Here is a 27,541-nt window from a genome sequence, read left to right on the forward strand (position 1 = left end):
TGTTATGCTGTGATGAAAAAAGGTTCCTATATAAAGCTATGTGTGTTGTGGTGTGTTGGAAGATCTGTAAAAATGACTGGGCAGCCTGATTGCACATTGATATGTAAAATGATGAAGGTTAATGAGTGGGTGATAACACACTGCAAGGCATTGAACAGAAGTGAGGAGGACCTTAAAGTATAATTAGACCTTTGTGACACTGGGCCCTACTGTTTGAATATTGCTGTCATGGTGGTCTAGTCTAGATCTGCAGAATACAAAGTAAGGTTCATATGGACACAGCGTAAAAATTGTTTCTACAATTTCCCCTGGACACCAAGCTAAATACAAACATTCTTGACTGGGCAATGAAAGCTTCCAGAACCTGTACACACATAATAGAGCAAAGCTGATTATATCGCAAGCTAGGAAAAGGAACAAAAGAAGGAACTGTGTGTTGCTATTAAAAGTGAAGCTGGTGTTCTGCTCATCACTGAAATTCAGGCGAGGAGACTCGCGCTGGAGCGGAGGTCACTGCCGCTCTGAGAGGTAAGTCCCCTCGGTTGCACCCCCCACCCCCCTGCACGCGTGGATCATGGCTCTGGCACCCCCCTCGGGTGCCAGAACCGCAATCTGCTCACGGGGAGTGCCAGAGCCACGATCTCTGCGTGGGGGGTGAGGGGGATACACCCAGAGCCGCAAAACCCCACAAGTGGAGGGGGTCGGTGGGCACAGTGGCTGAATTTGATGGGCACAGGTGGCTGCATTTGATGGGCACAAGTGGCTGCATTTGATGGGCACAAGTGGCTGCATTTGATGGGCAAGTGGCTGCATATAGCGGGCACAAGTGGCTGCATTTGATGGGCAAAAGTAGCTGCATTTGATGTGCACAGGTGGCTGCATTTGATTGGCACAGGTGGCTGCATTTGGTGGGCACAGGTGGCTGCATATGATGGGCACAAGTGGCTGAATTTGATGGGCACAATAGCTGCGTTTGATGGGCACAAGTGGCTGCATTTGATGGGCAAGTGGCTGCATATGATGGGCACAGTGGCTGTGTTTGATGGGCACAAGTGGCTGCATTTGATGGGCACAAGTGGCTGCATTTGATGGGCACAATGGCTGCATTTGATGGGCACAAGTGGCTGCATATGATGGGAACAAGTGGCTGCATTTGATGGGCACAATGGCTGCATTTGATGGGCACAAGTGGCTGCATATGATGGGCACAAGTGGCTGCATATGATGGGCACAAGTGGATGCATTTGATGGGCACAAGTGGCTGCATATGACGGGCACAAGTGGCTGCATTTGATGGGCACAATGGCTGCATTTGATGGGCACAAGTGGCTGCATATGATGGGAACAAGTGGCTGCGTTTGATGGGCACAATGGCTGCATTTGATAGGCACAGTGAGGCTGCAATTGATGGGGGGGTTCGGTGTTTTTCAGTTTGTTTGCGCCCCCCAAAAAAATTTGGAGCACCAGCCACCACTGTGCAGGAGTAAAATGTGGAAGTTGGGGAGAGATAAACTATGAATGGAACAGAATCATAAACTGTCACCACCTTAAGAAATGTAAAGATTTTATACGTTTTAATCATCTCATTTATATCATTTGTTTAATATGTTTTGTTGTTTATTTTGTGAATGAATCTCAAGAAAATCCCAAGACATATTAGGATGCAAAAGTTACTTTATTGAGTATCAGAAGGACGTTGGATGGTATTTAGTTGGCGGCAACAGTCTGGTCCACCCAGGATCTGAGGGCGGTGACGCGGGCGTAGACTCCGGGAGAAGATGGAGAGCAGGAAGAGCTGCCAAAGGAGACAACACCGGCCAGGGTCCAGGCTCCGTTCCTCTGGCACACAAGAGGTCCACCAGAGTCACCCTGAAAAGAAGCAAAATGAAGAATTACAGAAGAGTTCTCAAGTAATCACTTGCTGACATAACAACACTTATGCGCTACGGCAAAGAGTTTGTACTTGATCACTCTCGCGCCGCATGTATGCATCCATGGACGTCTAAAATTTCTGTTCTGAAAGTACACTTGCTGTGTGCTCACACATTGACTGGGCTTTCACAGAAAGCTCCTCTTCTCTAGTTATGATCGGGAGCTCCTGAGACTGGCTCATGATCAGGTGACTATTGTGACAGCCAATCACATGGTGGTTAGTCAAGTGGTTAGTAATTCCTTCCTGTCTCCGAAGGCATAAATGCCCAGTTTAAGGGATGCACGGCTGGGTGTCAATGGGGTTAATGTAGCCAAAACTATGGAGCCATGACATATTATTATCTACTTACAATAGGACATAACTTCTACCTGAGTGTGGATTCTATTCAGTATATAAAGAAATTGAACCAGTTTTTGGATCATGAGACCCAGAGCAATGTAGTCCCAATGTTATTCGTTTGATGTTAACATACATTTGAAAGAAAAGCCGTAATTTGTGAAATATTTTATTGGTTCTGGCAGAAAGCGAGGGGGAGATTTTATGAAGGGAGCCAGTGGATAGCAGTAGAATTTTGACAAGGCTTATGATCCTTTCCATCTCTATATAGACTAATACAATTGTTGGATACGCACTGTAAGATAGCCTGGATGGATGACATCATTTCCAATTTTTGGACTTTTTATGGTCCACGTAAGGTCCTCTACACCATGGTGGCACTGCTCAACCACAAGGCCAAGCTTGGTGCCAATCTATATAAAGTATTCTTTGACAAAAGAAACTCAACGGGTCTCAGAAGAGAACTTGAACTTTGGAACAAATCATGAAACACATATATGAACTAATAATGGGTCCAAAAGAACTCCTCACCAGTTATTTTCAACAACAGTGATGTGCAGAAGATAATTTATTATATGAAACAGAACACAGGACCATTAATGGTGGAACAAATCATTCAGTTTTCACTAATTAGGTTTAATTTTATACCTAATCATCTAATATACAAAGACAAGTGTGTCTTGCCTACAGTCAAGCATGGTGGTGGGAGTGTCATGGTCTGGGGCTGCATGAGTGCTGCCGGCACTGGGGAGCTACAGTTCATTGAGGGAACCATGAATGCCAACATGTACTGTGACATAGTGAAGCAGAGCATGATCCCCTCCCTTCGGAGAATGGGCAGATAACGACCCCAAACACACCTCCAAGACGACCATTGCCTTGCTAAAGAAGCTGTGGGTAAATATGATGGACTGGCCAAGCATGTCTCCAGACCTAAACCCTATTGAACATTTGTGGGGCATCCTCAAACGGAAAGTGGAGGAGCGCAAGGTCTCTAACATCCACCAGCTCGGTGATGTCGTCATGGAGGAGTGGAAGAGGACTCCAATGGCAACCTGTGAAGCTCTGGTGAACTCCATGCCCAAGAGGGTTAAGGCAGTGCTGGAAAATAATGGTGGCCACACAAAATATTGACACTTTGGGCCCAATTTGGACATTTTCACTTAGGGGTGTACTCACCTTTGTTGCCAGCAGTTTAGACATTAATGGCTGTGTGTTGAGTTATTTTGAGGGGACAGCAAATTTACACTGTTATACAAGCTGTACACTCACTACTTTACATTGTAACAAAGTGTAATTTCTTCACATGAAAAGATAGAATAAAATATTTAGAAAAATGTGAGGGGTGTACTCACTTTTGTGGGATACTGTATATGTATAATAATCTATGTATGATTGTTAGGCTACACAGACTGTTCTGCCTCATATAAAGCGACCCACTTTGAAATAGTTTGGACCCCTAGGCTATTGTTCTGTTCAATGAGATAACTACAGAGAGCTAACACTGGTCAATAGAAAGTCTGTAGATCATCGTACCATGCAGGAGGAGGCACCGGAGGCACCAGCGCAGATCATGGAGGCCTGGATTTTGGTTGAAAAGTATCTCTGGCAGTCAGCATTGGCCAGAAGAGGAAGAGACACCTGCTGGAGTTTAGCTGGCTTGGCTTGTGCTAAGGGAGAAAGTAAGAAGATGGATTAACATAAAGGATGAACAGCAACTAACATATTTAAACTCTAGACATCTCTATGTACAGCCCTCTGTAGAAGACCATATTATGGTCTTTTTGTTGTGATTGTTGTTCATACCAGACCGACAGCCAACCAAAGAAGACCGTATTATGGCCATATCATTATCATGCCTGTCCATACCAGACTGACAGTCAACCAAAGAAGACCATATTGTGCCATTTCATTGCGATTCCTGCCAATACCCAACTAAAACTGATATTTTGCTTTGTTTCTCTTGGAAATGTCTGATGGTTTTTCCAACTTATGACACTTCTCTTAGCACATGTGAGGGACCCAAGAAGAGGAGGATCCGGGCTGCTCTGAGCAAATGCACTGCACAAACCCTCCCCTCAGCTCATTTTTCCTATTTGTTTGTGTGTTTTTGAGCTTCTTTGAGCTTTTTCATGCTCTTTTGCTCTTTTTCATGCATTTTCGTGCATTTTTGGGCACGTAGATGTCTTTTCTGCTCAAAAGCTCCTGTCAAAAATGTTTGGTGGGTTTTTTTTTTTCTGCCTTTAAGGAGCCTATGCCTGTAAAACTTCTGAAAAAGCCATAGTGTGCATTGGCACATTGGCTAACAAGGATGGGAGTTTCCAGGCAGAAAAAAAAAGAGAGCTCAAAAAAGCTCAAAAGCCTGTAGGAGCCGCTTCTTTGAGCTGCAGTGTGCATGAGCCCTAATAATTCGTCTTTGATGCTTGTAACAATTTGCAGGCATCACTTACATAGGATCCACTGCCTCAGCTACCCGGTGTACAAAGAATGATCCTGATCCCAAAATAATTGTTGAGTCTCACCAACTAGAGCTTCAGGATGACCACAACAGGAGAAGAGGACCAAAGCAGATGAGGTATGCCCTACAATCTTACATGATGATTTTTAGAACATACTTTATATGCCCAAGGCTTTAACTGATTAATACTTTGTATGTTTGAAGAACACCTAATCTTCTTACTGGCGGCATTGGTGTATCCCCATCCGGTGGTGACGCATCTTTCTCCTCCATTGAAAACTTCAGAGGAAGCAGCAAGACACACGGGAGACACGCGGACATCGAGGGTGGCAGGACTGGAAAGCTTGATCAGAGCGATGTCATTGACCTTGGTCTGGGTGCTGTACTGGGGGTGTCTGAAGAACTGAAAAAAGTTACAATAAGGATTCATGTTTTCATAGATTTTAATACATCAGGGTCTACTACTGAACTTATCAGTATGTAGTTTGAGCCAGACTCTGGGGAAAAGAGAGAGGGGGGGGAATTCAACATTTCAGGGGTGTTAGAACCTCCTTTCTTAATAACCTCCTACTTTTTTGAGGAAGGGAGTGCTTACACACCCCCCGAAACGTTGGGTTCTTCCACCTCCTCCTCTCTCTTTTTTGACCAGGGTCTGGTTCAGCTATTCTTTCCATTACTCTATTCTGGGTACTGAATTTCTTCATGTATTTCTAAACATCAGCTGCTATATGATTTAGGTGGTGCTCATTGTACCTATATACATACAGTACATGGATTTTGGTGATCATGGTACATGGTGATCATATCCCCCAAATGTATTTATACATGGTGATCATATCCCCCCTTATGTCTTTATACATGGTGATCATATCCCCCCTTATGTCTTTATACATGGTGATCATATCCCCCCTTATGTCTTTATACATGGTGATCATATCCCCCCTTATGTCTTTATACATGGAGATCATATCCCCCTTATGTCTTTATACATGGTGATCATATCCCCCTTATGTATTTATACATGGTGATCATATCCCCCCTTAATCTCCTCTTCTCCAGAGAGAATAAATTCAGTTCCTCTAATCTTTCCTCATAGCTGAGCTCCTCCATGCCTCTTATCAGTTTGGTTGCCCTTCTCTGCACTTTCTCCAGTTCCCCGATATCCTTTTTGAGAACTGGTGCCCAAAACCCGATCTGCATATTCCAGATGAGGTCTTACTAATGATTCACTAATAAAAAAAACTTACTCTGCCGATGGACTTGACCTGGATGGGCTCAGCATTGGAGGACTGGTCGAATTCACCCAGGACCACACGGTGGGAAGTTCTGGATGAAAGACAAACATGGCAGGTCATTGGTAAATGGTTGGGTGCCATGATGACGATGGTTTTCAATCTCAACCTTATTCTCTCCATACATGGGGAAATTTTACATATCTGGCAGTGAAAGGTCAATTCTTCACAGTAATTTAGTAAAGGGTACAAGACTATGTTATCCTTGCTATATACATCGCTCTACTTTCTACAAATCCTACCTTCCACATCTGGAAATAAAGAGAGTTAACAGTTAGTTGTAAATGATATAAAAGGATCTATATAGTTTCCGGTCTGTAAACCAGAGGCTCTGGATGGACAGTTGGATAAATGGTTCTATATTTAGGATGTATCTGGTCTATAAACCAGAGGCTCTGGATGGACAGTTGGATAAATGGTTCTATATTTAGGATGTATCCGGTCTATAAACCAGAGGCTCTGGATGGACAGTTGGATAAATGGTTCTATATTTATTATGTATCCGGTCTATAAACCAGAGGCTCTGAACGGACAGATTACCAGTAAAGCATTACAGTGAATAAAGACTTTGCAGTAGAATATTATTATTATATTATATCATTTAAGACTCACGTGACTCCGCAGTGGGCAGCAGTGACAACCCAGAGACTGTTGATGATGGAGCCGCCACAGTAGTGGAATCCAGTGCTATCCTATAGAAAAAGAGTCATAAGGCCATTGCTTTATATACAGAACATTTCACCTACCCCCATGAAGATTCTTATCCCCACATTGGAAAATGTAACATTTTGTAGCTATAGTCACAGAGACGGACCACCTAAGCTTAGTGCCAGGAAGCTTTACAAAGTTGCCTAAAACTCCCAATATTCATTAAAGGACAAAACCAGATGTAAGATGACAGGCAGATATATAATATTGTCACATAGTATTTAAAGCTGACCTCCAGGCAGATATAAAATACTCTAATTAATGCAGTGCTGTATTTATTAATTCATCATTAAATGCATTTTTTTAGAAGCTCCTGAATGTGACCTCATATCAGCTTTTATCAGTCTTCCTAGAAGAGGTCAATCATGTGTAATAGAAGAGTCTAAGTATTTATCTTTCCTGGAAAAAATACTGGTCCATTTTCCCTTCAATCCTTCTCATTGGGCTTCTCCTGGAGAAGAGGACCATCCATTCTGGACTCTGACATTCCCTTCAGCTTCGGATCACATGACTAATTGTCTAGGCAGTCAGATATGCTGCTAACACTGGAAGAAACCTAAAGCAGCACCTTCAGCCCTCCTATTGTTATTATTTATCCATGCCAGCAAGACTGTAGATGTTTCTTTATTGGAATCTAGGTCCATTTTAGAGAGGTTCTGCCCTTGGGGATAGAAAGGGGGGGAGCCTCTTCACATACCCTCCCCCTCTGATGTTTGATTGGCATCTACAGGCACCTTCTCCAGTCACCTACTGATCAGCTACTAGATGCTTCTAAGTGCCATCTTCTGCGCCTTGATGTTCTTTAGTGGGACACATCTTCTCACCTACCCGTCCCCTCTTTGCTTTTCCAAAAGAGGTTGTCACCTACCTCTGCCTTCTTCCACTTTGCATTTCTAAAAGGGCTGCGTTACGTTAAATGTTTCCATTTGGAATTGAAATCTAAAACATTCAGTCAGTGAAAATTTTAAAGCTTTGTCCATAGGAAGTCCTAGATCTGAGGGATGGTGGAGGGGCATGTGTTTTTACACAATGGGTGGCATTCTGAGCTTACCCTAGAAATAACATTAAACCCAGAAATGTTACAATTTAAAGAACAAGATAAAAATGTGGTAAGAAATGGTCGTACCTGAAGAGACACCTGCCATGGCCAAGAACCAGAGACGGCGTTTTCACCGTTCACAACCCTGGCGTAGCCGGAGATAAGAGGCCTGATGGCGGGAACACCGCAACCTGAGAAATACAAATTCTTATTATAACTGCCAGTAATACATTGTTACACACCACCATATAATACAACACAACGTCTGTTTGGTCATTAAGTCTCAGTTATCGTCTTTGCACTTTGTCCACATATGATCGATAATAAGGCGGATTTTTTACTTTTTTTTTCCATTAAAAAAATGATAAAATAATCAGAGCCAGGCTATCCCAACCATATATTGTTCAGGAGTTTGTTTCATTGTCTTATCCATAGTGGATGTGATCAATAAAATGGAGATTGCCAAAAGTCTTCCATACAATTAGATCAATGTACTACGTTATATAAGCTCTATGAGTGTATGTCTAGAATATTTCATTGGTATAGTATGTGTAAAAAAAAATATATATATATATATATTTATTTATATATACACAGTATATTACAATGTACTACAAACATTTATGTATACTCACCATAGGCTCCGCTGAGCAGGACCAGGCAGGACAGGAGGACCCACAGTGTTGCCATCTTCTGCTTTTCTTGGATATGAGGACGACTGTAAGGTCTGTTCAGCTTATATACGCTCAGTCAGCCAATCAGGGGAGAGCTCCAGGCTTGTTATTAGGACAATTTTAGCCCTCCTTATCAGGAAACCTTTGCCAAATCCGGATATCCCGCCAACGTGGGCTGGAGGAAAAGATAGGAAGAAACAGGTGTTACAGGAGAACGTCACTTGTCAAGACTCTCGCTGAGTGATGAATTCTATAATTATTCCATGTATCAGAGTACGTCATTTACTCCATATTACCTAAAGAGTGGATTTTATTTTTGATAAGGAACATCTCAAAAAATCAATGGAATATCTTGGTTCTACAGTACAGAACTTTTACCACTAAACACTCACATTTCCAAGATATCACCAACGCTTCTCACTTGTCTTCTAAGCACTCCATAACCACTTGCCTTTTAGTTAGGCCAAAATCCATCATTAAGAGCTCCCCTCCTCCACTTTTCACCATTATTTACAAGAAGTTCCAGCATACAACATAACAAAGGGAAGTAAATGGCACAAACCAGCATTTGTTGAATAAAACTCCAAGATTCAACCAAGACCTAGATGTTTAAGCTTTCTGGTTGTAACCTGCTGAATGTCAAAGGAGAGCTTTGTGAATCTAATGCCAATTTGTGACATTATCTCACTTTGTTTTGTTGTGGACTTTGCAGTGAAGAGCTGGCGTGAAAGGCAAGCATGGACCCACCTGGACTCATGACTGCCATTCATATTATTAGATGCTCCAGGCATAGGTGTCACTCGTTCCAGGCACCTAGGTCACTTAATCCATAACAAGAAAAGATGGCCAATCTGCGTACTCTCCAATGGAAATCTTTATTGGCTACATATCAAAAGACAAAGTGTATACTCTGCTAACACATTTAGGCTACAACTTCCTTCCTCATAGCATGAGGAAGATTTGCATCAGAGAGTAAACCGAGTGGCCCATGCACGCTTCTCTGAGCATCTCGCTTCTAGCTTCAGCCCCCTGGGATCGGACCTCAGTCCCTGTTATAATGCACAGGACCAGAGGGTCGGACCCAAGAAGAAAGACCCACCATGAAAAGTTAACTCTCCCGGCTGGAGCGGCACTAAACTAACCTGTTTACAGGCTGCTCATTAAAAATGATCGGGCTGCCTTAATACACATTGAGATGTAAAATAATGCAAGTTAAGGTCATTGCAGTGATGCACGTGGGGAATGTAAATGGAACCCCAACCCTCATTAAAAAATCACGTGTGCAGTGATGTGTGCTATGATAAAATAGCACCTACTTTTTCCTGACGTTGGAGTGAATGGGCTGGCAATCATCAGCATGCCAAAACACAGACCGATGCAAAATAATAAAGCAATTTTACAAATAAAAAGAACATAATGAACAATAGCCTGATCATAGGAATGGTTTGGATCATTCAACAATGAACATATGAATGGTTAAAAAAAGTCACTGCTGGCCAGTGGTGATTGCCCCCTACATGTTGGTGGTCAATGGCCTGTAAAATATTGCATGTGGGTGCCCTTATAACATTTGTGGTTAGTAATCAGTGCCCCCAATTTGTTGGAGGTCAGTGGGGGGGCTTCGCAGTTCCAGTGTTGCAGTCCCCTTCATCTCTGCTGAGTGATGTCCCACCAGAATTACGTAGGCACTGCAGAGCTGGAGAACACTCTGTATGTGTCTTCTGGCATATAACAGAGTATGTCCCTCTAACAATCAGAGTGAAATAATATTTCCGAGGTCTACCTAGACCACCATTTCCCCACTGCCACATCCACACCAAAAAAAAAAGAAAAACAACGGCACAAATTGGCATAAGATTTTCAAAACTTTCTACTGACGTTCAGTAGGTTGCATCAGGAAAGCTTGAAACCTCTAGGTCTTGGTTAAATCTCATGCTGCGTACACACGAGCGGAATGTCCGTCAGAAAAAGTCAGATGGGAGATTTTTGCATCGTATATTCCGACCGTGTGTATGCCCCTTCAGACTTCCTCCATCAAAAATTCAGACGGACTTAGATAGAGAACATGTTCTAAATTTTTCCAATGGAACCAATTCCTATCGGGAAAACCGCTCGTCTGTATGCTGTTCAGACGGACCAAAAACAACTCACGCTCTGAAGCAAGTACGAGACGGAAGCTATTGGCTACTGGCTATTGAACTTCCTTTTTCTAGTCCCGTCGTTACGTGTTGTACGTCACATCGTTCTGGACGGTCGGACTTTGGTGTGACCGTGTGTATGCAAGACAGCTTGAGCGGAATTCAGTCGGAACTCCGTCGGAGAAACCTTCAGAGTTTATTCCGATGGCAAAACCGGTCGTGTGTACAGGGCATTAGAGTTTATCTATATAAATGCTGGTGTGTGCCATTATTTCTCCTTGTTTTGTCATGTGCTGGAGCTTCTTCTCAATAGAGGTGAGATCTACAAACTGCAGAGATGCCACCTCATCCCTTTAAAACTGAACACCTTTGAATTACACGGGTTCTGAGGCTACTTAAATGCAGATAAGGCACCGAGTGAGTTAAATTACCACCTTAATCAGCCACATAACCCGTGTAATTAATATGTGTTCGGGTTTAAAGGGATGAGGTGGCAACCATAACAAACTGTTGAGCTGAGGTGGAGGAGGGGAGCCCATGGTCTATGATGGATTTGTCCCAACTGAAAAAGAATTCCTTATTAGAAGACATGTTGGAAGCGTTGGGTAGATCCTGGAATCCAAGACCTGTGTGTGTTTAGTGGTGAAAAGTTTGTATTTTGGAACCACAATATTTATTGAGTTTTGAGATGTTCCACATCATAAATAAAATCCACTCCTTATGTAATATGGTGGAAAAAGGTGTGCTCTGATACCTCAACTAATTATAGATTTCATCACTCAGCGAGAGTCTTGATAAGTGACGTTCTCCTGTAACACCTGTTTCCTCGTATCTTTTTCTTCAGCCCAAGTTGGTGGAATATCCGGATTTGTTAAAAGTTTCCTGATAAGAAGGGCTAAAATTATCTTAATAACAAGCCTGGAGCTCTCACCCGATTGGCTGACTGAGCGTATATATGCTGAACAGACCTTACAATCATCCTCATATCCATGAAAAGCAGAAAATGTCAATCCTTCGGGTCAGGCCCCATCGATTAGGGGCGCACAGGCGCAGTCCCCCCCCATCCATGCGTCCGGCCCCCTAATCTACATGCAGGGTGCTGGATGCATGGATTACAATGGGGGTGTGTGGTTTCTTTTAACCACTTCAATGCCGGGCATTTAGACACCTTCCTGCCCAGGCCAATTTTCAGCTTTCAGCGCTGTCATGCGACATGTACCCAAACTAAATTTTTATCATTTTGTTCCCACAAATAGAGCTTTCTTTTGAAGGTATTTGATCACCTCTGTGTTTTTTATTTTTTGCGCAACAAATAAAAAAAGATCGAAAATTTCTTTGTTTCTGATAAAAATTTTTGTAAATAAGTAAGTTTTCTCCTTCAATGACGGGCACTGATAAGGCGGCACTGATGGGCACCGATGAGGTGGCACCAATGTGATGGCACTGATGAGGTGGCACTGAAGGGCACTGACGGGCACTGATGACAGGCACTGATAGGCGACACTGATGGGCACTGATAGGTGGCACTGATGGGCACTGATAGGTGGCACCAATGAGGTGGCACTGATGAGGTGGCACTGATGGGCACTGATGGGCACTGATAGGTGGCACTGGTATGCGGCACAGATGGGCACACATAGGCGGCACTGACGGGCACTGATGGGCACTGATAGGCGGAACTGATGGGCACTGATAGGTGGCACTGATAAGGAATGATAGGTGGCACTGGTATGCGGCACAGATTTTCACTCATAGGCGGCACAGATTTTCACTCATAGGCGGCACTGATGGGCACTCATAGGCGGCACTGATGGGTACTTAAGCAAACTCCTGAACAATATATGGCCGGGATAGCCTGGCTCTGATTATTTTATTTTATTTTTATTAAATAGATGAAAACAAGTAAAAAAAAAAAAAATTCTGCCTTATTACCGATCATATGTAGATAAAGTGCAAAGACGATAAAAAGAGACTTAAAAGCCAAGCAGACGTTGTGTTGTATTATATGGTGGTGTGTAACAATGTATTACTGGCAGTTATAATAAGAATGTGTTTTTCTCAGGTTACATAGTTACATAGTAGGTGAGGATGAAAAAAGACACAAGTCCATCAAGTCCAACCTATGTGTGTGATTATGTGTCAGTATTACATTGTATATCTCTGTATGTTGCGGTGTTCCCGCCATCAGGCCCTTCATCTCCGGCTACGCCAGGGTCGTAAACGGTGAAAACACCTTCTCTGGTTCTTGGCCATGGCAGGTGTCTATTCAGGTATGATCGGGTACAATCGTTTCTTACCACACTTTTTTTTTTGTTGTTGTTGTCTACGCCAGTGTTTCTCAACTCCAGTCCTCAAGGCGCCCCAACAGGTCATGTTTTCAGGCTCGCCATTATTTTGCACAGGTGATTTGATCAGTTTCATTGCCTTGGCAATTACCACAGCCGTTTCATCAGAGGGAAATCCTGAAAACATGACCTGTTGGGGCGCCTTGAGGACTGGAGTTGAGAAACACTGGTCTACGCTATAACATTTGGAGGTTAATGTAATTTCTAGAGGTCTGTCAGCTAAAAAATGCCACCTATAGTGTACAAACACATGCCCCTCCCCCCATCCCCACAGATCTAGGGCTTCCTGCGGACATCATTTAGAATTTCACTGACTGAATGTTCTAGTTGTCAATTCTTAATTGAGAGATTTAGTGTTGCACGGCCCTCTTAGAAAAGCAAAGTGGGAGGAGTCAGGGGTAGGTGAAAATCCTCTTCAAAAAGTAAAGGTGAGGCGGGGGGGGGTAGAGAAGAAGATGTGTCCCAGCAAAGAACATTAAGGAGCAGAAGATGGCACTTAGAAGCACCTAGTTGCTGATCATCAGGTGATCAGAGAAGGTAGATGCCGGCCAGACATTAGAGGGGAGGGGGGTTTGTGGAGAGGTTTCCCACTTTTACCCCCAAGGGATAGATGAAAAGGGAGGCCCGGAATGATAATGGAAGTATGGAATGGTATGGTAATGAAGGGCTGGGCATGACAAGGTGGAACAGGAGACAACTTAGGGTTAAAGTAAATGGAAGTAAGAGGGAGGAGATTGAAGTTAACTTAGGGGGTGGAGAGATATAAAAGGAATAGGCGGGGTTTGGGCAGGAGCAGTGTGAAGAGACAGACAAAGGGGAAGTTGGACACAGACACAGTGGGAGAGAAGCAGTTTTTGCAGCCGCATGGCAGACATAGATTTGATTCTAGCATGGCTGCGAACGGCAGCGGCTACGAGAGGGCAGGACTGGCTACAGGCACAGGTAGCGGCATTGGTTTTGGGTGAGGCTGGGGGGGGTCCGGCATGGGGGGGAAGCGACGCCACGCGCCAGGCGGTCTCGCCCGCCTGAGCGTTTTTCACTAGGCCCCTCAAGCCGAACAGCTCGCCCTAGTAGGAGCCCGGGAACTGACCCGTCGGCTCCCCCAGCAAAACGGGTGGCCGGCGCCACCCCTGGGGGGACCGGACGGAATCCTCAGCAACGGCGGAGCTCGAGGGGGCGGGGCTTCGGGCCGTAATGGCGCCCGAGCATCGCCACCCAAAAGACAGGACAGCGGTAGCACGATCCCCCCCCCCGCAGCACAGGCATCTGCTAGGGGGGAGATCCGACGGGGGAGGAGCGGGGTGCGGCTGGAGGTCAGCAACCTGACGTTGCTGGCAGCCCTTCAGTGTCAAGCAGAAGATTGGAGCCAGGAGAAGACAGAAGGAGAGGACCAGAGGACAGCAGAGGAGCCAGCAGTGAGGGACAGCAGGGCACGGCAGCCGGTGGTTGCATAGAGAGGGGGAGAACAGCCACAAGACGGGAATCCACAGCCTCCAGGGTGCCTGGGAGGTTACTCACGCCGATGCTCCAGGGCACGGAGGTACGGTCAGAAGGAGAATTGTCAGGATCGGATGAGGACGTGCGCCAGGATATCGCGACATCTGGAGCGCCCGGTGCAGCGGCGATGGGGAGCAGACCCAGTCAGCCTGTTAAGTCACATGTTTTACCTGATCTTGTTATTAATGATGATGGTGGTAATTTGTTAGGTATGGGGGATAGGGGGGCCACGAGGTCTCCTGGGGGAGCTGTGGGGACCACGGCAAGGGGACCGCCTGGCCTAGGGGGGACGGGCATTCAGCCTGTCACCTCTGGGACAGGGGGACCGTTGCAGGAGTTACTGGGGGGATTAAGGGATTTGGTTCAGCGATTTGCAACCAACCAGACAGCGCCAGCAATAGTGGCACCGTGGGTTGGAGGACAGGTTGAGAAGTCGGGTACTGGGGGGACCCCTGGGACAGGGGGTGAAGCTTTTGCCACATCAGACGCAGGGGTGTCGGGAAATACCACCACGGGGGAATCTGCGGGGGAAGGATATGGTCAGGATAGCAGATGCAGCGAAATGCGAAGTCTATGTCTGCTATGAGGGCCCGCTGGGAGCACATTTAAAACAAGAAGTTCGGGCAAAAATCGTAAAAGGTGAGTATGTTGAAATTTTCTCCTTGTTACCGTTGGAGAAGTTCAACTAAGACAGGGTGAAGCTGGACGATTCCAAAAAAGAGGACGAGGAGAAGCGGAGGTATTGGTTGATCCCTAGGACTTTTGGGAATTGGTTACAGGCATTCGCCATTATGGCGAGTGTAATAGGCGAGAAGAACCCGGAGCATTGCTCGGCGTTGTTTTCCTACTTGGATGCCATAGGTGAGGCACATAGGGTGTATGGGGGCACTGCGTGGCTTCGTTATGACGAGCAATTTAGGCAACGGAGGGCGGTTAGGCCAGCCCTTAGGTGGGACCATAAGGATATCAGCTTATGGATGTGCTTGATGTCTTCCGCCAGGGTACCAAACCAGCCTTTTCATGGGGGGGGGCGGGGGATCGTCTACCTCTGGACTCCCGGCCAGGAAAAAATTTAGGGTGTGTTGGCAGTTTAACGAAGGACCCTGCAAGTTTGGGGGATCCTGTCGTTTTAAACATGAATGTACAGGATGTGGGGGAAACCACGCTTTGTCACGCTGCTTCAAAAAAGGAAAGAAGCCAGGGGAGCCTGCTCAGAAGAGGGACAACGCCGGTGATGGAGGTAAGGATGCGGCCTTTCTTAAATAGGTATCCGGATAAAGAGGCAGCGAAGGTGTTGGGGGAGGGTTTTTCAGTCGGATTCAGAATTCCATGCTCTCTGGCAGCTATACCTACGATGGCCAAGAATTTACGGTCAGCATTGCAGAATCCTGGGGTGGTTTCAGAGAAACTTGCCAAGGAGGTTGCGTTGGGGCGCATGAGTGGGCCTTTTGCAACTAAGCCGCTACAGGATTTGGTCATGTCACCGTTGGGAGAGGTGCCTAAGAAGGAACCAAATAAGTTTTCACCACCTCTCGTTTCCAAAAGGGGCATCGGTGAACGACGGTATCAATACTGAGGATTGTACAGTGTCGTACACAGGGGGCGCTCATGGCAAAATTGGACATTGGGTCGGCATTCCGTTTGCTCTCAGTACATCCGGACAGTTTTTGGCTGTTAGGTTGCTGTTGGCAGGGGGAATTTTACGTCGATCGGTGTCTGCCAATGGGTTGCTCTATATCTTGTGCCAAGTTTGAATTGTTTAGCTCGTTTCTCGAATGGGTGATTAGGGACGTGCCAGGGCTGGATTCGGTGATACATTACCTTGATGACTTTCTCTGCGTAGGGCCTCGTTCGTCTAAGGAGTGTGCGATTCTGTTGGCAACCCTGCAACACATTGCGGGTAAGTTTGGGGTACCATTGGCAGCAGATAAAACGGAGGGCCCGACGACAGTGTTGAGTTTTTTGGGCATTGAAATAGATACCGGTGCGATGGAGTGTAGGTTGCCAGGGGATAAGGTGACTGGGTTAAAAATGGATGTCAGGGACATGATGGAGAAAAGGAAAGTGCAGCTGCAGCAATTACAATCCCTATTAGGTAAGTTGAATTTTGCGTGTCGCATTATTCCAATGGGTAGGGTTTTTTGCCGATGGTTGTCGGCTGCTACAGCTGGGATATATAGTCTCTGACCCATTTTATTAGGCTTACCAGGGAACATAGGGAGGACTTGAAGGTGTGGCACACGTTCCTGGAAAGCTACAATGGACGTTCGGTGTGGATGGAAGGACCGGTAAGTAATTGCGACATGGATTTGGTGACAGACACGGCGGGCTCTATGGGGTACGGGGCTTTTTTCCAAGGGCAGTGGAGTGCGGAGGCATGGCCGGAATTTTGGGTGGAGGCGGGATTTACTCGGAATTTTAGTGCTATTGGAATTATTCCCGGTGGTATTGGCAGTAGAATTGTGGGGGGAGAGGTGGCGGAACTTGAAAATACGCTTGAATTGTGACAATATGGGGGTGGTTCAGGTCGTCAATCGGCTATCGGCATCATCCCAGCCGGTAATACAGTTGTTGCGCCACCTGGTGTTGAGGTGTTTACAACTTAATGTTTTTCTATATGCTGTTCATATCTCGGGTGTTGATAATACGTTGGCTGACTCCTTGTCTCGGTTCCAGTGGGACAGATTCAGGGAGCTGGCGCCTGCTGCGGAAGCAGAGTGGATTCCTTGTCCGGGGTGGCTTTGGGAGATGGTATCGGAAACGCCGCAGGATGGATCAGGAAATCGGTGAGTGGGGCGACATGGGCGGCATATAGTAAAGTGTGGTCAGAATGGGCTACATTTACACAGCTGGCGGATGCCGGGCTGGGAGGGCTGGACTTGAGGTTGTTGGTAGTGTATTTTGTGTCGCGACATATGGAGGGAGGTGGTTCGGTGTCCGCAATTGAGCGGAAGTTGGCGGGGTTGGCCTTTTTATTTAAGCTGCAGGGCTTGACTGATTTTACCAAGGATTTCTGGGTAAAACAGGCCCTAAAAGGTTATAGGAAGAGTCATGCAAAGAAGGATTTGAGGAGGCCGGTGTCTTTTGCAATGTTGCAGGTAATGTGTAATAAACTAGGTGGGGTATGTAAGTAGGGTTATGAAGTAATTTTGTTCAAAGTAGTTTTTTCTATTGCGTTTTTTGGAGTGTTTTGGGTGGGTGAGTTGGTGAGTCCAGCAAAGCAAGTAGCAGGGGGTTTGAGGATGCAGGATGTGGAAGTAAAACGGGATAAGGTGTTGCTAAAACTATGCAGGTCCAAGACAGACCAGGCTGGAAAAGGGGTAAAAGTGCAGCTGTTGAGGTTACCAGGGTCGGGAATTTGCCCGGTTCAAGTGGTTGAGGAATTTTTGCTAAGTCGTCCGGTTGGGGATGGGCCGTTGTTTGTGCATGAGGATGGGACTTTTTTATCCAAGTTTCAGTTTGTTGCAGTGTTTCGGAAATGCATTGGGGCAGCAGGGTTGGATAGTAGGCAATTCGCCTCACACTCCTTCCACATCGGGCGGCTACTGAGGCTGCCAGTTGTGGGTTGGATGAGGCAGCAATTAAGAGGATTGGGAGGTGGGAATCCAGGAGGTTTCAGTCCTATGTGTGACCTCATTTGTCATCTGATGATGTATAAAAAAAAACCAAAAAAATAACAAAACAATTTACTGGAAAGAGGATATATTATAATGACATGTATGTTACTAAAGGGGTAGGGGAAGTTCAGATGTTTCAATTTGTTTTCTGTTGTGTTATGTCTTTACAGATGGGGGTCAACCACGCCTCGTCTGGATCTTAGGGCACTCTTATGTTTTTTGGGGTGCGAAAAGGGGGGACGTCAGACCAGACGGCAGGCAACTAGGGATTTCCAGAAAGGAGGCGTGCATTCGCTGGTTAGGATTTCCAGGGATGGGGTGGGGTAGAGTTGTTCCGGAGGTTGAACGCTACGTTCGACTTGATCGCCCCCTGGACGTTTTAGTTTTACATGCAGGAGGCAATGATCTGGGGGTCCGATCTACCAGGGAACTGGTGTCGGCCGTTAAGTGCAATTTTTTGGCACTTCGGGTGGCCTTCCCGGGCATGATAATAGTATGGTCTGACATAGTGGCACGGACGTCATGGCGCATGGCGCGATCGGTAACCAGGATCAACAAAGCACAAATCAAAGTGAACAAAGCGGTGGGTAAATTTGTTATTAGCAACGGGGGATTGGTAGTGAGGCACACGGAGTTGGAGGTTAACGTGGGGATGTACCTAAGGGGAGATGGGGTGCACCTTACCGCAGTAGGCATTGATCTTTGGCCACTCGGCCTTCAAGATGGCATTGAGAGGGCATTGCGGGTGTGGAGGTGCCCTTAAGGCTAAGGGGTCCTCCTTGCGGGCTGTGGCGACATCTTTGGTATCTGATGGTGGTACAAAATAAACAGAGGTGATGGTAAATGGTGGGGGGCTTTTAGTATTACCCCTATTGCCCCTCTGGTGTGTTCTTACAGCGGAAGGCTAGGCTGGAAGACAAATGTTTACACTGCGGGAAGGGTGTTGTCACCGAGCTGTTTAATACGGCTGGAGGCCTGGTATGGTAAAATATGGTACCGCAGTGTAATGGCGATGGAGAAGTTTTGAAATGGAGGATGTGAAGTTCGGAGTGCCATCAGAAGACCAAAGATTGGGAGGTGTCAGAACTGCAGCTGGAGTGACGAGGTTGCCTACCCCTGGATTAGCACATTCTCCGCCTGACTGTGTCCCTGGTCCAAAACTTTCATCGCTCCGACTTAGAAAAAGGTTCCTGTATGACTTTGGGGGCGACTTGCATAGACTTGCATAGACTTCTATACAGAAGTCGTTTTGCAAGTCGCCCCGGCAGTCGTGTGCAGGTCGCCTCGGTGAGGCGACCTGCAAGTCGTGCCGCCTCTGGTGTGAACCGAGGCTCACTCACTGGATTTTAGTTCTTTCAATCATGGAGGATCAGCCTCATATGTGGACATTGCCTAGAGAGGTCTGCATGCAAATACAGCCTGCTTAGGAACACACACTTCCGCAAACTGACACCCGCCATCGAGGCATTTTGATATTAACATAACTCCTTTTTTAGACCGGGGACATTTTCAGCTTTGCTCAACCTAAAATAACATATGAAGGTGGAGACAACTCTCAGTATAATATCTACATGCGAATAAAAGATAAGAAGTAAGCGGGTTAAACTACAAACTGGGAAGATACGGAGGGACATTTATCAAGTTCAGTAGAAGATTCTGATTTATCAAAATCTATAAAAACATTAATCTTTATTATAACTTTTCTCAGTTCTTCGGACACCCCCAGTTCAGCGAGCAGACTATCGCCAATGACATCGCCCTTTCCAGTCCCGCCACCCTCAATGACCGCGTGTCCCCCGTGTGTCTTGCTGCTTCTTCTGATGTCTTCAATGGAGGGGAAAGATGCGTCAACACCGGACGGGGATACACCAATGCCGCCAGTAAGAGAATTAGATGTTTTTCATGAACACAAAGTATTTACCCGTTAAAGCCCTTTGAGATACAAGGTACGCCCTAAAAATCTTCTAAGTTAGAAGGACATACCTCATATGCTTTGGTCCCCTTCTCCTGCTGTGGCAGCTCTAGTTGGTGCCCCTTTGGAAGATTCCACTCACCTCATGGTCCAGTGACAACCTGAACATTTTGGGTTTCCTGAACATTATCTGTCCCAATGGCCACCAAGGGAAATTGAGATGATGAATCTCCCCAGTGGGGGCACAGACTGGAATTGCCCTTAATGACCTCCTGTGTTGGTGGGCTAGTGATGAATGCCTTTTGTTCCACAATGATATGGCTGTAACGTGGTCTTCTGCATTTGGCTCTCAGTCTGGCTGTGAATGAGCATCACAATGATATGGCATAATGTGGTCTCCTATAGTTGGTTGTCTGTCTGGTATGACTAGTCATCACAATGATAATGGTTATTACGTGGTCTTCTATGGAGGTCTGTACAGAGATGTCTGGAGCTTAAATATAAGTTGCTGTCCATCTCTTATGTTAATCCGTCTTCTCCCTTTCTCTCTCTCAGCACAAGCCTCCCCAGCTAAACTCCAGCAGGTGGCTCTTCCTCTTCTGACCAACACTGAGTGCCAGAGATACTTTTCAACTAGAATCCAGACCTCCATGATCTGCGCTGGTGCCTCTGGTGCCACCTCCTGCAAGGTATAATGACCTACAGGCTACCGACTGACCAGTGTTAGCTTTTATTTTAGCTAACATGTTAGACAGAACAATAGCTTATGGATCCAAAAAGTTGGGTCACTTTATACGAAGCAGGACAGTCTATGTAGCCTAATAATTGTACATAGCATATTATATATACATTATTTGGAATTATTACATTCATCCTAATGAGTAGTGACAAGTGAATACTTAATGACTGGCTTCACCATTTATGGTCCTGTGTTCTGTTTCATATATGGTGGATTATCTTCTCCATATCACTATTGTTGAAACCAACTGGTGGTGGTGGGGGGCTCTTATGAACCCCTTAACAGTTCATATGTGGGTGGCTTTCATATTATGTTCCAGAGTTCAAGCTCTCCTCCTCCAAGACCCAATGGCATTTTTGACAGGAATATGTAAGATAACACAGAGCCTGACCTTGACGATCTTATATGGACTATAACAAAGTCCGCAACTGGGCAATGACGTCCTAAGGCCATCTTATGCCCTGTACACACGAGCGGACTTTTCGACCGGACTGGTCCGACGGACCGAATCCGGCGGACAATCCGACCGTGTGTGGGCTTCATCGGACCTTCAGCTGACCTTTTCTGTCGAAAATCTGACGGACTTTTGGTTTGGAACATGTTTCAAATCTTTCCGCCGGAGCTCCGCCGGACCCAGTTCCTATCGAGAAATCCGCTCGTCTGTATTCTAGTCCGACGGACGAAAACCGACGCTAGGGCAGCTATGGGCTACTGGCTATCAACTTCCTTGTTTTAGTCCGGTTGTACGTCATCACGTACCAATCCGTTGGACTTTGGTGTGATCGTGTGTAGGCAAGTCCGTTCGTTGGAGAGTCCGTCGAAAGTCCGTTGTAACTCCGCCGAAAGTCCGTCGGAAAGACCGTCGGACCTTTGTTGCCGAAAAGTCCGCCCGTGTGGACAGGGCATTAAAGTGTATATAGAACAATGCTTTTTTTTTTAGTTTCTTAGTCTGTATAGAATTGGGAAGGATTAGAAGCCCGCCGCGAGTTTGATCGCGGGTCCTGCGGACCCAATGTCTGTGGGGATACCCGCGATCATCTCACGGTGAGGAAGAACGGGGGAAATACTGATGTAAACAAGCATCTCCCCGTTCTGCCTAGTGACAGGACACTGATCACCGCTCCCTGTAATAGGGAGAGGTGATCTGTGTCGTGTCACACACAGCCCCTCCCCCCCACAGTTAGAATCACTCCCTAGGACACACTTAACCCCTACAGCGCCCCCCAGTGGTTAACCCCTTCCCTGCCAGTAACATTTACACAGGAATCAATGCATTTTTAATCGCACTGATCGCTGTATAAATGCGAATGGTCCCAAAATAGCCCTAAAAGTGTCCGATGTGTCCGCCATAATGTCGCAGCCACGATAAAATTCGCAGATCGCCGCCATTACTAGTTAAAAAAAAATATTAATAAAAATGCCATAAAACTATCCCCTATTTTGTAGACGCTATAACTTTTGCGCAAACCAATCAATAAACGCTTATTGCGTTTTTTTTTTACCAAAAATATGTATAAGAGTACGTATCGTCCTAAACTGAGGAAAAATTTTGTTTTTTTATATATTTTTTGGGGATATTTATTATAGCAAAAAGTAAAAAATAATGCATTTTTTTTCAAAATTGTCGCTATTTATTTTGTTTATAGCGCAAAAAATAAAAACCGCAAAGGTGATCAAATACCACCAAAAGAAAGCTCTATTTGTGGGGAAAAAAAGACGTCAATTTTGTTTGGGTGCAACGTCGCACGACCGCGCAATTGCCAGTTAAAGCGACGCGGATCCGAATCGCAAAATGTGCTCTGGTCTTTGGGCAGCCAAATGGTCCGGGGCTTAAGTAGTTAACCTGCCAGCCATCATATGACGTCCTTGATTTTGAGTGGGTATATCTGAATGACGGGTGCACCTCCAGGCATCATTCAGGTATCGGCTTTTTCAGCTGGCGATTCCCTACACCATAAGAATGATCATAGTGGCTGTCCTGCCATTTGATCATTCCTACGGGCGGCGAGTGGGGACGCCCCCCCCTCCCACCGCCCTTCGGTGCTTCTACCAACTCTCGGCTTGAGTCAGAGACAGGATCCGCTGGCCCCGGAAGTTGACCATAGAGATTTCGGCAGACCAGATGGTCGCCAGAGTCTCTATGATCGTTCGTAGGCCAGGCGTGATGTTATGACGTCACTCCCGGCCTCTGCATTCAAACAAACGGCGCCGCCTCGGCTGGGAATCTGAGATCGTTTTTTTTTTTTTTTTTAATTTCAGTCTTCCCAGCCTAGAGGTGAGATGTGGGGTCTTATTGACCTCCATATCTCACTGTAAAGAGGACCAATCGCGCCATATTCCTATTACAAGGGATGTTTACATTCCTTGTAATAGGAATAAAAGTGATAAAAAAAAATGTAAAAATAAAAAGTGTAAAAAACAAAAAAACAAACAAAACAAAACCTAAAATTAACAATAAAAAAAAAAAAATTTTTTTTACCAGGCTCTTTACCACGTGATCGGCCGTATCCAATCACGGCTGATCACAATATCAATAGGAAGAGCCGTTGATCGGCTTTTCCTCACTCGCGTCTGACAGACGCGTGTAGAGGAGAGCCGATCGACGGCTCTTCTGACAGGGGGGGTCTGCGCTGATTGTTTATCAGTGCAGCTCCCCTTCACACTGGACCACCAGGAATCGCCACTAGGACCACCAGGGAAGGGGGCAACATGTGGATGGCCAGGTATGTACCCTATGGCCATCCAAACGTGCCCAATCTGTGCCAATCAGTGCCCCCAAATGGGCACTGATTGGCACCATTATATTTCAGTTCTGCCCAGCAATGCCACCAATCAGTGTCATCAGTGCCACCTGTCAGTGCCCATCGGTGCCACCTGTCAGTGCCCATCTGTGCCCATCAGTGCCCATCAGTGCCCACCTATCAGTGCCCATCAGTGCCCACCTGTGCCAGCTATCAGTGCCACCCATACGTACCCATCAGTGCCACCCATAAGTACCAATCAATGCCACCTACAAGTGCTCATCAGTGCTGCCTATGAGTGCCCATCAGTGACATCTATTGTGCCCATCAGTGCCGCCTATGAGTGCCCATTGGTGCCAACTATTATTGCCCATCAGTGCCACCTATGAGTGCCCATTGGTGCCATCTATGAGTGCCCATCAGTGCCTGCAATGAGTTCCCATTGGTGCCAACTATGAGTGCCCATCAGTGCCGCATACCAGTGCCACCTATTAGTGCCCATTAGTGCCACCTATCAGTGCCCATCAGTGCTGCCTATCAGTGCCTATCAGTGCCCATCATCAGTGCCCATCAGTGCCACCTCATCAGTGCAACCTCATTGGTGCCACCTCATCGGTGCCCATCAGTGCCGCCGTATCAGTGCCCGTCAGTGCAGCCATATCAGTGCCCGTCATTGAAGAAGAAAATGTACTTATTTACAAAAAATTTTAACAGAAACAAATAAAAACGTATTTTTTTTTCATAATTTTCGGTCTTTTTTTATTTGTTGCGCAAAAAATAAAAACCACAGAGGTGATCAAATACCACCAAAAGAAAGCTCTATTTGTGGGAACAAAATGATGAAAAACGTAGTTTGAGTACAGTGTTGTATGACCGCGCCATTGTCATTCAAATTGCGACAGCGCTGAAAGCTGGCCTGGGCAGGAAGGTGTCTAAGTGAGTGGTATTGAAGTGGTTAAGTACCGAAGTTTGGCGCCATTCCACGCACGTGCGCAATTTTGAAGCGTGACATGTTAGGTATCTATTTACTTGGCGCAACTTCATCTTTCACATTATGCAAAAAAATTGGGCTAACTTTACTGTTTTGTCCCCCCCCCCCCAAAAAAAAACGCGTTCGAAAAATTGCTGCGCAAATAACGTACCGAGATAAAAAAGTTGCAACGACCGCCATTGTATCCTCTAGGGTCTTTGGTTAAAAAAAACATATATATATATATACAATGTTTGGGGGTTCCATGTAATTTTCTAGCAAAAAAATTATGATTTTTACACGTGGGAGAGAAATGCCAGAATTGGCCTGGGTGGCAAGTGGTTAAGATTTTCTTATTTTTTTAGTGAACACATAGACATATACAAAAAAAAAAGACAAAAAATCATATCTCAAAAAAAAAAAATAGCAAGCCAAAAGCAACGGCAAGATAGACAAGAAAAAAAAAATTAAACATTATAACACTCAGCAAACACCCAACGTTGTCTATGGACCTAATTTTAATAGCCTGAATGATACAGCTGTTTCCACGAAGGCCTGTAATCTAGCTCAATACTAGACTCAAATGGGCTGACCATGGTGACCAAACTAGGTCAAACCTCTAATGCCGCGTACACACGAGCGATTTTTGCCGTCGGAATAAACTCTGAAGGTTTCTCCGACAAATTTCCGACAGAATTCCGCTCAAGCGGTCTTGCCTACACACGGTCACATCAAATTCCGACCGTCCAGAACGCGGTAACGTACAGCACGTACGACGGGACTAGAAAAAGGAAGTTCAATAGCCAGTAGCCAATAGCTTCCGTCTCGTACTTGCTTCAGAGCATGCGTCGTTTTTGGTCCGTCGAAACAGCATACAGACGAGCGGGTTTCCCGACAGAAATTAGTTCCGTCGGAAAAATTTAGAACACGTTCTCTACCTAAGTCCATCTGAATTTTCGATGGAGAAAGTCCGATGGGGCATGCACACGGTCGGAATATACAATGAAAAGCTCCCATCTGACTTTTTCTGATGGACATTCCGCTCGTGTGTACGCGGCATTAGATGAATTTCATGGAAGGGAAAATAAGTCTCTCATAGGAAATGCACTTATTGAGATCAAATGTCCAGTGGGATATGGTCTGAGGATACGGGAGAAGTCCACTTATGGTCAATTTGTCTTTGAGGATACGGATGTTTGATCTCAATAAGTTTACTACACATTAAGTATGGAGATATTTCCAAGATGGTCCAAATACTGGTTCCATTTGTTTATATGCTGAGTTGAATCCACACTCAGGTCGGAGTTTGTCCTGCTAACTGGTAAGATAGTTTATCAGATAAGAGAGATAATATTATTCGATGACTTTATAGTGCTGTCTACATGTGTCCATTCCAGCCCAACCATCAGATCCTTTCATCTGGGATGGGGGGGGGGGGCAGGCAGGACTGCCCAATTTACGTGATCAATGTGAATGGCTGGCACAGTCGTCACATGATTGGGAGCCAGTCTTGCCAGCTCCCGATCATTACTAGGGACCGGGCAACTTGGTCACTGTGTTGGGAGCACAGGTCTATGGACACATATGTAGTGTGTGTGTGTGAGTGTCAAATCTCACATTCTGCTTCCAGAAGACATGCATTATGTGGGTGGCAAGGGGTTTAAAAAATTATAGATAATTTATTGAGAACTCTTCTTTATTGTTTTTGCTTCTTTTCAGCGTGATTCCGGTGGGCCCCTCGTGTGCTAGAGGAACGGAGCCTGGACCCTGGCCGGCGTGGTGTCCTGGGGCAGCCATACCTGCTCTCCATCTTCTCCAGCTGTCTACGCCCGCGTCTCCACCCTCAGATCCTGGGTGGACCAGACTGTTGCCGCCAACTAAACACCATCAGATGTCCTTCTGATACTCAATAAAGTAACTTTTATAATAATATATGGCTGTGGATTTTCTTAAGATTCATAAATTCACAGAAAAAAAAAAAGTATTATCCGTTTTCTGCACCCACAGTACATTTACTGCGAGAGGGCGACATGCTGGAGACACCGCAACGTACCGGTAGGTCATGGTGCGCCCTCTGGAGATCCCCTGATCAATCATAGCCAATCAATGATTCCAATGTGAGCAAAACTGTTATGAAAGGCTTCCATTCAAGACAGCTTTCTTACTATTGTGACGCTGTGATTGACCCACAGCTATCAAATGGTACCTGGCACCCTGTACTATGTGATTCGCTGTAGCCAATCGCAGCCTCACAATAGCAAGCTGTCATGACTGTTATAAGCTATAACAGAAAAAAAAAAAGCCCTGATCAACCCCCCCAGAGTAGTACAATGTCACTATGGTGACACTGCACTACTCTGATGAAAAAAAAAAGTTAGTAAAAAAAAAACCAAAAAACATGTGTAATAAATTATTTACATTTTTTTACATACTATCACCAGTCAGTATCCCTGATCACCACCACACCAGTCATATGATGGAAAAAATGACAGCTTCATCAGTTGCTGCTCATCAGTGCTGCCCATCATTGCCCATAAGTACCGCATATCAGTGCCCATATTTTTGCACCTATCAGTGCCCATCAGTGCCACCTATCAGTGCTAATCTTTGCCACAAATCAGCACCACCTTTAGGTGCCCATCAGTGGGGCATATTAGGGCCTCCTCATCAGTGCCCAAACGTGCCACCTATCAGTGCCCATCAGTGCAGCATATTAGGGCCTCTTCATCAGCGCCGCCTCATCAGTGCCCATCAGTGCCACCTATCAGTGCCCATTAGTGCAGCATATTAGGGCCTCCTCATTAGTGCCCATCAGTGCAGCATATTAGGGCCTCCTTATCAGTGCCGCCTCATGAATGCCTGTCAGTGCCACCCATCAGTGCCCATCAGTGTGACATATTAGGGCCTCCTCATCAGTGCCCGTCAGTGCTCATCAGTGCGGCATATTAGGGCCTCCTCATTAGTGCCCATCAGTGCAGCATACTAGGGCCTCCTCATCAGTGCCGCCTCATCTGTGCTTATCAGTGCCACCTATCAGTGCTCATCAGTGCGGCATATTAGGGCCTCCTCATCAGTACCACCTTATCAGTGCCCATTAGTGTGGTATATTAGGGCCTCCTCATCAGTGCCGCCTCATCAGTGC

At 45.8% G+C, this 27,541-nt stretch overlaps 1 protein-coding gene and 1 pseudogene across 1 annotated transcript; one reads left to right on the forward strand and one right to left on the reverse strand.

Annotated features, from left to right (window-relative positions):
• Positions 1-1,707: 1,707 nt before the first annotated feature.
• LOC141129931 (chymotrypsinogen A-like) lies at positions 1,708-8,456 on the reverse strand. Its single transcript, XM_073617961.1, has 7 exons — positions 8,402-8,456; positions 7,854-7,957; positions 6,632-6,711; positions 5,975-6,053; positions 4,950-5,130; positions 3,806-3,939; positions 1,708-1,869 (listed from the first exon to the last, which is right to left on the reverse strand). The coding sequence occupies exons 1-7, from the start codon at positions 8,454-8,456 to the stop codon at positions 1,708-1,710; spliced, it is 795 nt and encodes a 264-aa protein (XP_073474062.1).
• A 6,500-nt stretch (positions 8,457-14,956) lies between these two features.
• Positions 14,957-26,471, forward strand: LOC141124120 (chymotrypsin A-like; annotated as a pseudogene).
• Positions 26,472-27,541: the final 1,070 nt, after the last annotated feature.

Source organism: Aquarana catesbeiana, linkage group LG01 (genome assembly GCF_042186555.1).
Source record: "Aquarana catesbeiana isolate 2022-GZ linkage group LG01, ASM4218655v1, whole genome shotgun sequence".
NCBI classification, from domain to species: Eukaryota; Metazoa; Chordata; class Amphibia; order Anura; family Ranidae; genus Aquarana; species Aquarana catesbeiana.